This window comes from Arachis ipaensis, chromosome B3 (assembly GCF_059453495.1).
Source record: "Arachis ipaensis isolate K30076 ecotype BB chromosome B3, ASM5945349v1, whole genome shotgun sequence".
NCBI lineage: Eukaryota > Viridiplantae > Streptophyta > Magnoliopsida > Fabales > Fabaceae > Arachis > Arachis ipaensis.
Window position 1 is genome coordinate 52335317 of NC_142438.1, and position 10463 is coordinate 52345779.

Consider the following 10463-nt stretch of genomic DNA (forward strand, 5'->3'; position numbering starts at 1 on the left):
CTCGTGAATTAAAAATAAATATTTCAAACCAGTCCCTCCAATTTGACAATTTGCAAAACGGTCCCATCTTTGGAAAAATTCCAAAAAAAAACCCCAATTTTTTAGGGACTTTATCCATTTCAGCCCCATAAGTAAAAAAGTTTAGCCAAAGATGTACGTGTAAATATGGATTCTGCATCAGCTTATTTGTGCAATACTAAAGTTACCGAGCGAAACTTGCAATTTTGAGATTCTCATTTGTGAAGTATCAAATATCTTCGGAAGTGTTACGGAACGAAAGGCATCTCCGACCAAACAGAAGGTTCCGAGGGTCAAACACAGAGAGTGAGAGTCGAAGCTTTGTTTTCAATCTTTTCATACCCTTTCTCTTTCTCTTACCCTCACTCTCACTCTCATACATCTCAGAGGGGAAACAGAGAAAGAACATCGAAGAAGCAAATCTTTCTTCAGACGAAAGTTGCGGATCCATAAAGGTCCAACCTAACCCTTAAAAATGCTAAATGTTCTTGAATTATTAAAGAGGGTTTCTTTTTTCTAGTCTTGTTTGGTTAATTTGTATGATTTTAAAGAAGGGAAGCTGAAAATGCATGTAATGGGCACCAATTTGCAATTCTTTATTTTTAATTGTATTTGAGATTTTGAAGTAGGTTTTGGATCATACTTGGTTGGTGTTTTCAGGTGCCAAAACCGAATTGGTTCAATGTCTTGGCCTGCTCCAGATGACGTCTTGCTCTCTACCTCCCTTGCCACATACCTTGACAGTATGAATCTCTATCTTTCGCTTTGGGTTGTTAAATTCTTTGCTTATTTTGAACTTATGCGATTGGTGTTTAAATTCATGTCTGAATCTTGTCTGATAATAGTAACTTGCTCCCAATTTTGGGTTCTTCATTTTATTTTAATTATTTTTGGGTTAACTCATGGATTGCTGTTTCATTCCGGATTTGTACATCACCTGGGGATTTCAGTAGTGATATATTTTTTTAATTTTTATCTGTGCTGAAAAAGTTGTGGTGTCCGATTTCTGGTACTTATTTTGTGAGTGTAAGATATTCACTTGTAGTGCTTCGATATGAATCCATAGAATGCTGGACGAAAAGATGTATTTTAATAAAGGAAGCTTTTTGTGGAATGGGGATATATTAATACGTATGATATATGATTCCTAATGCAATGAGAATTGAAAGTTGAGAACTAGTTGGCACGCTGAGGGTTAGCGGCTTAGCGCAGGTTGTTCAAGTGGGCATTTGGGTCAAAGGGATAGGTTTAGGTCATGGTAGTGGCTACATTATGTACCCCAAGTAGAGAGGATAGGTCTCCTGCATGGCTGCATCTACGTCTTGACACTTATTAAATTCTTCTCTAATATCAGTGAACATCTAATAAATATCCGAGTAAGAGATGACATAAAGGAACCTACTTTTAGAGCTCCCAGCCAGTTGTTTTAGTGGGTGATTTTCTGTGAGTATTTCTGTGTTTTCATCTTTTGGGAGGTTACTATCAATTACCAGTTTAATGTATGGCAACCAGTCATGGAAGTTCTGAACTCTAAAAAATGCTATAGATTGTTGCATTTCAGGGTATAAATAACACTCTGGTTCTATCACTCGAAAATGTTCGAAATCAATCTCTGTTTCTGACTTTCTGTTCTACAGTTTGCATTCTTTATCTGGAAACTTGGTTGTCTGGTGACATTATTTTATTATATGTATTTAGATTTGCATCTTCGGTTAAAGTGCACTGAATGGTGTGATATGGCAACTCATGACAAAAAATTTCTTACCAATTTATGTTATTTTTCACAGAAAAACTTCTTGTTCTCTTGAGAGATGGTCGAAAACTTTTGGGGTTATTGCGCTCTTTTGATCAATTTGGTAACGTATCTGTCCTATCTGCATCGTACATGTATCAATTCTGTTATTATTATTAGGTTAAATTAAGTTTTTGGTCTCTACACTACATTGATTTTTAAATTGATTTGTTCTATTTTTCTTTTGGATTGAGTCCTTGTATTTGTAAATGGTTCTAAATAATTATCTCCCCTTTTCGCTCTGCTGTGCCACTGTTAGCATTGAATTGAGCTAACATTTGTGGCTGAGAACATGAAAGTAGGGAGAAAGAAGTAAAGTGCTGCGATGGGTGGATGAAAGTGAAATAATGAACAATGCAATCTTAGGCTTTTATTGGCTGTAAATACTTTTGTTGTTATGTGTTAAGGGCAGATCTAGAAGATGAAGATAACATAGATTAGTATTCCGTATAGAGAATTCATTTGTATTTGTCATGAAATGAAGTGGGATACTGTTTTCCATGTCAAACTTCAATGAAGGGTCATACCTGAAGGTAATAGCAAGGGATCTATTTAGAATTGTTTATATCAAGATAACATTTAGAGAGAAAAAACTTAATTTAACCTTATTATTATTTCTAATATTGACTGACATTGTGATGATGGCCATGTACAGCTAATGTTGTTCTTGAAGGTGCATGTGAGCGATTGATTGTTGGTGATCTTTATTGTGATGTCCCTTTAGGCTTATATGTGATTCGTGGAGAAAATGTTGTCTTAATTGGAGAGCTGGTGTGTTTTTGCTCATTTTATGTTTTTTGACTACTATCAGTTACTTCACAAAAGAGTCTAAATAATGTTCTATCTTTTTATCAATGGATAGGATTTGGGTAAGGAGGAGCTTCCACAACATATGACTTGTGTGTCAGAGGCTGAAATACGAAAGGTAAATCCATCAATTAGTTAATAATCAGATAATTGGACATTTATTTCTCAATCATTAGTAGAAAAATTATAATTATGAAGGGCCATGGACAAATTAATTCTTGTATGCAAATGCTGCTTGGGTTGTTTTTTATGCATCCTCTTGTATCGCTTACTGATGACTTGTGGCTAACTTTTTCCGAATTTCTGGGCTGTGGTGAGGGTTCTATGGTTAATCGAACCAGATAAAGCATAGCTGGAATTTTAGAATGTCTGGGAACTACTGGTTACTCTGGAATTTTCTTTTCTTTCTTTTTATGGACTATCAAGTGGGAATTTGTAAAGTCAACCAGTGCTTTTCACATGCAAGTTGCTGGTAGCAAATGACAGTAAATTTCCCTTCTAATTTTTTATTGTTTTTCTTATCTTAGGTTAATTGTAAACCAAAATATTTGAAATCTGCCAGCTGCACTCTGCAGATTCCTCATTTGTCAAAGGAGGTTTACTAACTTGATTACATAAGACCACCACATTTTACTTATTCAAATTGAAGTCTGTTTCCTCTGCCCCCAATTCTCAGTAGGAAAAGAAGTTTCTAATAAATCAAATTTCAAAATGTGGGCTTACACTTCAACCCTTGAGAGAAATTTTGCTTCCCTTCCATAATATTTTTACTCTACTAGAATTATAGATAGCTGGACCTCCCTTTCCCACTGAAACAGACATTTTATGCAAACTATTTACACAACCTTTTGCTTCTGTGGATTTACAAAGTCTTTCAGAGGATGGAATTTCCGCTAAAGTTCTTTTAGGTCTCCCCTACCTCTTGATGTGATCATTCCCAATGCTATATAGTCTAGTTTTACCACTCATATATTTAAGCAACCTCATTTCTACACCATTAAGCTTATGTGGACGTTGACTTTTACTGTTAAGATTCTGACTCAATCCAATAACCATGACTTTATTGGAATTTTTTCATCTCAGATAATGCATGAAGCACTCTTCCATTTAGCCATCTGTTTTGTCTATTTATCATTTTGGATAATGAACCAAGATACTTAGCTCTAGTGGGATGATGTTGCCTTCAATTCTATTCTAAGTTTGAGTCTATATGTCTGTTATTGGACTTACATTTTATATATTCTCTCTTACTTCAACCGTCCGTCAGCGCCTCAGCAGGGTGGGGGCATGTGGCCAAGGGGGCCGGCGGCTGTCCGGGAGGTGGGGGTGGGCGGGTGGCCATCCGTCTGGGGAGTGGGGGCACGCGGCGCAGGCAGCCGAGGTGGCCGTCGGTCCGTAGGAAAGTGGGTGGGTGGGCGGGCGGCTGAGGGGGACGGTCCGTCCGAGGGGGGTGGGGACTGGCAGCCAAGCGGGGCTGTCTGTCCCAGGGGTGGGGGTGGGGTCGGGCGAACGAGGGGGCTGTTTGTCCGGGCTCTCCAACTCCTCTTCCTCCCTTGTCTCCTTTCTCTGTCATTCTCTTTACTGTTGACGGCGCCATCTGTTGCTTGAGGAAGAACAGAAGAAGCCGTTGCAGTATCTCCGCTGCAACATCGCCATTGCCTTCGGATGGCCCTCCTCTCCAGGTGGTTTCCTTTTTGATTTCTTCCTTCCCTCACTTTTTGGGACTCTTCTGTTACAGAACATTAGTCTTTTCTTTTCTTTTTTCTGGTTCATTCCTCTCTTTCATTCCCTCTCTTAACTCTGAAGTTCTGAACCTCTCATCTATCATTTATTTCATTCCTTTATTTCAATTTAGGTTATTAATGGCAACAATTTCCCTGTCATCCTCCTCTTTTAACCCCCCCCCCCCCCCCCTCTTCCTTTATCCTTTCTTCCCATTGCATTTACTCATCCCAGAGTACATTATCTCTTTGGAGGTCCATAAGGTCCATAAATTATTAGTATTATCTTGAGGTACCAGCCTTGCAACCCTATCACAAACCCAGTCCCTCTTCTTGGCACTTTTAGTGTAAAGAAGGTTTTGGTGCAGTATTGAAACCCTGGCAAAGGACCATAGAATTTTCTACAGAAAACTAGATTTATGCAAATAGCCGTCCATTTTCCATATGGTTTCAGCAACATGCATAATCTCTTAGAATGTAAGGTGTAATGTTATCCAAAAGTCAAAGTAAGTGTCACATTTTATAATCTATAAAGGTCTTAGGTTTTGATGTTCCCCAAACTTTAGAGATATTAGTGTCACATTTGAGAAATTAAGGGAAGATGTGTGCCATACCTCATAACCTAAGTCTTCAGGGGGAGGTTAGTATAATTTTTTTATAATTTATTAGAATTTTTGGATCCTCATTGAGAGAATGATGTCATTGGAAAGCTTCTTGTTTATTTTATGCCAGATTATTTGAAAATAACTAGCATTATAACTTTGATATGCTAAAGTGTAACATTCTTTGTGCCTCCAATTAGTATCTTAAGCTTTTAATCTTTGATGGACCAATTTGATTGAAAAAATCTTTCAGGGACAAATTTGAAGAATACTTTATCTTTCAGGGACTAATTTGATTATTAACCCCAATTATTACATTGAAGGAAAGGTTTGTGTAGTGCCTATTATGAAAAATGTGGTAGAATATCATTTTAGGTGGTTTGGTAATGTGATAAAGGCCCATAAAGGCTTTGGTAAAGAGAGTAGATCAATTCAAGGGTAATTGGCAATGACTATAAGTATTGAGACTTCAAAAAAATCATGTGTGAATTAGGAGATTTAAATTTTAATGGTTTAGAAGGGGGAAGCCTTGGAGCAACGGTTGAATTGTCTTCGTGTGACTTCAAGGTCACAGGTTCAAGCTGTGGAAATAGCCACTAATGTAATTATCAGGTTGTACATTCAAGCACGCCCTTTAAATTTTAATGGTTTGATTGTAAACCTAATATATGATTTGGCACTTAAATCGTCTGATGCATATAAGTCCTAGTTGTTGTTGACATTCACATTGTCTGGTGTTTGCTCCAATTCCTCCGGGGAAATGAAATTTCAGCACGATCTCCAACTGAAAGCTAAAAGGACTATGTAGCCATTGCAAAATTGTATGCTGGCAAATTTGTTCATTATTTTTTTTAACATGAATTAGCTTAATTTCATTTGGTTTACACTTTCAGGCTCAAAAGGCAGAAAGGGATGCTACCGATCTAAAGGGCACCATGAGGAAAAGGATGGAGTTCCTTGATTTTGATTAAACTATCCTGTCATCTTAACAGTCAAGCTGGTCCATCTGCAAATTTTAATGCAGCTGTGGCTCGTTTTCGATCGTGGGGATGGAAGAATAATTTACGATAGGATGCGCCATTTGTCGTCGTGGAAACTGGCACGATAGAGAATTAGATTTCTTGGCAGCTAGATCTTTTTTGTAGCAGAGGCCATGAAAGTAAATTGTGACTTTCTGGCTTCTCTAAAGAGAAGCTGACAATTATCATGCCCCTTTCTGCATGTAGTTTTCATGCTAATGCATGAGGGGGGTATGTGTTATTATTGTGCACTTAAAATTTTAGTTTGGTTTTAGAAAATGATTTATAGTGAAGATGTTATTAATCAGTGTTTATGATCATCATCATTTACAATGCTCTTTTCAGAATGACTAATGTCGATTGTTTTTGGTATGTTCTCGGTAGGTGAGAATAACACTATTATCTTTTGTTGTATGTATGACAATATCAAAGTAACTATTAGACGTCGCATCTTCTATTAGTATCACAAAATTGGGCATGGAGTTAATATAAACGTTAAAATGAATATTGAAAAAAAATCCATGGATTTAGTATAAACAACAAAGTCTGTTCGACTAAGTGAGGTGAGGTATATGAATCAAATGACATCACTGAATTTTATTATAAATTATATATGTTTAATTGTTTATAATGAGATTGTTTATACATAGATAATTTTTTATAATCTCATGTAGGGGTGCTCATAGGTCGGGTGAAATCGGGTTTGATGTGACCCATACTCGACCCGAAATATATACCGGGTCTATTTGTTAGATCTGAATCCGGCCTTAGATCCGATGAAATTTATACACTTTCGAGCCATGATTATACCGGGTGAAAATCGGGTCGTTAACATTACCTTCTTATAAACTAGCAATCTAGCATGTGAAAATATCCAAATTTTCAAGACTCCAACCATTATTTGACATGGTATAATTCACTTAGAAAAATATAACAAGAATCAACCATTTTCTAAAATTAAAGCATAACCACAATTAATACTAATATTGTCTAATAACACCAAATATTTTAATCAATACAAATAACACAATATTATGTATTAGTCTAAAGTCTTATGCATTTTAAACATAAAACATTAACTTATAGTCTTATAATGACTAATAACACAAAATATTAAAATTTACAATACTTAAATTTCACATAAGAATAGCCATCATCAATTACTAATCACACAAAATATTAATTATGTATGATGACCCGACCATCGGACCGAGTTCGGGTGACCCGAGCTATGACCTAGACCCGACTCGAAATAATGACCGAATCTATTTTTGAGACCCTTATCCAGCCCTATACCTAGTGAAATCACACCAAATTAGCCCCTAAAAGGTTTGGGGTCAGGTCGGGCCATGAACACCCTAATCTCATGTATGTTTTTTTTTTTTTATTTTTCGCTTATCTTTCATCTCATTTACCATTTTAATCGGATGTTTTTTCAATCTTTTTTCCTAAACCACTTAATGATGTTCAATAAAAGGCACTACTACTATTGGAAATGCAAAAGTTGTTTGGATAATAAGAGTATTTACATTAAAAAATAAAATTGAACTCATGTTTAGTGGAGACATTAACACCTATATTTAGAAAAGAGAGAGAATGTAAAGAGAAAAATGAACGAGAAAAAATGCACTAAATCATGTTGTTTCATAAAATTTTAAAGCCTGAGATCCTGTGATCATTAAAACAACACAACACACTTGTAATTGTAAACTAGGCTTACAAAAGTGAGACACTAATATGGGTGAAAAAATTATCATTTGAATTTCACCTTGTTACACAAAATGACAAAACCACCTCTTAGTACAAAGGCATGTAATAATTCCCTTACCTACAAAAGGCAACTTGAGCTAAAAGCTAAGCTTTATGGACATAACAAGAAGAAGCTTGTTTTTAATAATTTTTTATTATTTACACTTGAACCTCCTCTATCCTTCTAATGGCTTCCTTCATGGCAAGTCTTTTGTCAGGATTGCTCTCGGTGCAATCAGCACCAATGTGGATAAGCTGCAACATCTGAGTTTGCGATCCCATGTTCCCTTGCAACTCTGGATCGATGAGTTCTGCTTCCCTGGACTCGGAAATCGCCGTGAATACCCGTTGAACAACATCGGTGCCACCCTTTCCATTGCTATGATACTGGGAAGGGAACTTGCCGGTAATGATCTCGAGGATGAGGACTCCGAGGCAGAAGACGTCGGTCTTCTGGGAGACCTTTTGGTACTGGATATAGTCAGGGGATTTGTAGGCGAACATGGCTTGAACGGCGGCCGTGGGGTTGATGAGTGGGTGGAATCCGAAGTCACCTAAGAGAGGCTCATAGTCATCACTGAGGAGGACATTGCTGGACTTGAGGTTTCCATGGGGAAGGTCATAGGTGGAAAATTGAGTGTAGAGGTATGACAACCCTCTTGCTATTCCCTTCACAATCTTTAACCTGGTCGGCCAGTTCAACTCTGCATGGGCTGTTCCTCTGTCACCTGAAATAAAAATAATCAAAATAGTTTCTACATTCCTTTAAATGTTAATAAAGAGATGCATAGCATACCATGCAAGACATAAAGCAAGCTGCCTTTGGGCATATACTCAGTAACGAAGAGCTTCTCCTCCCGACGGTAATGGTAAGCCAAAGGCCCCAATATATTCTTATGCCTCATCCTCCCAAACTGCCTCATCTCAGCGTCAAACACATCCCTTCCCATTTTGTTCATATCCCTCATCCTCTTCACCACCACCGACAGCCCGTTCGTCATCGCCGCCTTGTACGCCGATCCCAGCCCCCCGTTCCCAAGCACCTCCGCCGACGCCTTCATCAAATCCTGCAGCCCAAACACCCCTCTCTCGTCGTTCACCATTACAAGGTCCCCCATTCCCCCTCCCTTCCCCCGCGCCCCTCCTTTGTTCGAATCCCCTCTCTTCGCCATCCCCACCGACCCCTCTCCCTCCGGCGCCCTGTAGCCGTTCGTACTCGCCACGTGAATGTCCACCATCGAATCCACACTGTTTATTCTCCCCATCAACCCGAACTCATCGTTCCTCCGCCGCGCCTTTACGAACACGAACACAAGCGCTGCCACTGCAGCCAAGAACAGAAACAGGATAATCTTCATGCCCCACCCTGACCCTGACCCTGACCCTTGATTCTTATCAAGCGGTGGTAACGTGTACGAAGACGAGGAAGGCAAGCCACTACTATCGCAGCTTCTCCTCAACGGCTTCCCGCAAAGCTTCTCGTTCCCGCTACCAGCAAACGCATTCTCACCGAACCTAGCCAGCGCTTCCGGTATAGGACCTTCGAGGTTGTTGTAGGACGCGTTGAACGAGGTCAAATCTTCCTTCACAGCGGGTATCCTTCCGGTGAAGTGGTTGTTCTCGATGTGAAGCTCTTTGAGAAGCGCTAGCTCCATCAAAGATTCGGGTATCTGGCCGGAGAAGCTATTCGAGTCGATCCAAACTTTCTTTAGGGAAGTCAATTTGGAGAAGAAATCGGAAGGGATGGGCCCGGAGAATTGGTTGTAGGAGAGCAAGAGGACTTTGATGGCGCCGAGCCTGCTGAAGTCAGGGATTGGGCCCGTGAAGCTGTTGTTGGTGAAGCTTAGGGTCCTGAGCCCGGGGATCTCGGCAAGAGCGTCTATGTTGATGGTACCAGACAAGCCCATGTCGGAGAGGCGAATGCCCATTACCATGCCGTCGGCGCACACCAGGCCCATCCAGTTTTCGCAAGGTGACGTGTTGGGTTCCCACGTGTACAGCAAGCGATCGCCGTTGGTGAAGGATTGTTTCAGCTTTTGAAGGGACTCCGCGTCGCCTGAGAGAGACAGTGGGAGGCTGTAGAGAGAGACAGCAATGAACAAGAACACGCAGAAAACGTGACTGCGGCGGTTGTGGTTGTTAGAGCGAACAGCGGCCATTATTTTTTCTTATTAATTTAATTTATTGGTAATGCCGAGAGCCTTTGAGGGAATGTGTGTGTGTTGGTTAGACGTTAGAGGCTCTTGGGTTTGAGAATGGACCGCTGCTCGGAGAGGTTGAGGTTAAAGTATTTGGTTTCTTCCTGTTGTCTATGAAGATGAAGATTTTTTGGGGGTCTAATTTGTTGCCCCTTTGTTTTGTTGTTTTGTGTGTGCGCGCCATGTTGGGGGGAAGGGTGGGGTTTGGAGGGAGGGGGAGAGAGAGTGTGTGTGGGGTGGAATTGGTGATGATGGTGTTGTTGCCAGAATTACCATGTAATGTGCTAAAAATAGATGGTCAGAGGAATAATATTCGGAGATGATATAGATAGACCGGGATTGGAGGGAGTGTGCGTGCAATTTTTTGTTTGTTTTGCGTAGACCGGTCACATAATGCATTGCAGGATATATTTCTCTTTGGAAATTAGGGGAAAATTTGAGTTTTTTTAGGTAGATAATAATTTTTAAATAATATAAATAATGAGTTTTAAAATTAATTTAATAAAGTAAAAAAATATCATTTGCATACTAAGTGAATTTGAGCATCTAATTATGGT

The 10463-nt window shown here is 39.3% G+C and overlaps 2 protein-coding genes across 3 annotated transcripts; one reads left to right on the plus strand and one right to left on the minus strand.

Moving 5' to 3' along the window:
- The first annotated feature begins 157 nt into the window (after positions 1-157).
- Positions 158-6404, plus strand: LOC107624623 (sm-like protein LSM1B). Of its 2 annotated transcripts, XM_088509442.1 has the most exons (7): positions 189-324; positions 406-473; positions 679-761; positions 1806-1874; positions 2466-2581; positions 2673-2735; positions 5834-6404. In XM_088509442.1, the coding sequence occupies exons 3-7, from the start codon at positions 701-703 to the stop codon at positions 5909-5911; spliced, it is 387 nt and encodes a 128-aa protein (XP_088365568.1). In that variant the 5' UTR covers positions 189-324; positions 406-473; positions 679-700; the 3' UTR covers positions 5912-6404. The 2 variants fall into 2 exon arrangements, with proteins under 2 accessions (XP_088365567.1, XP_088365568.1); XM_088509441.1 differs by having other exon boundaries at positions 158-473.
- A 1166-nt stretch (positions 6405-7570) lies between these two features.
- On the minus strand, positions 7571-10206 carry LOC107633086 (pollen receptor-like kinase 3). The gene is made up of 2 exons (XM_021118913.2): positions 8505-10206; positions 7571-8436 (listed from the first exon to the last, which is right to left on the minus strand). Exons 1-2 carry the CDS (start codon positions 9865-9867, stop codon positions 7868-7870), a joined length of 1932 nt encoding a protein of 643 aa, XP_020974572.2. The 5' UTR covers positions 9868-10206; the 3' UTR covers positions 7571-7867.
- Between the last annotated feature and the right edge of the window lie 257 nt (positions 10207-10463).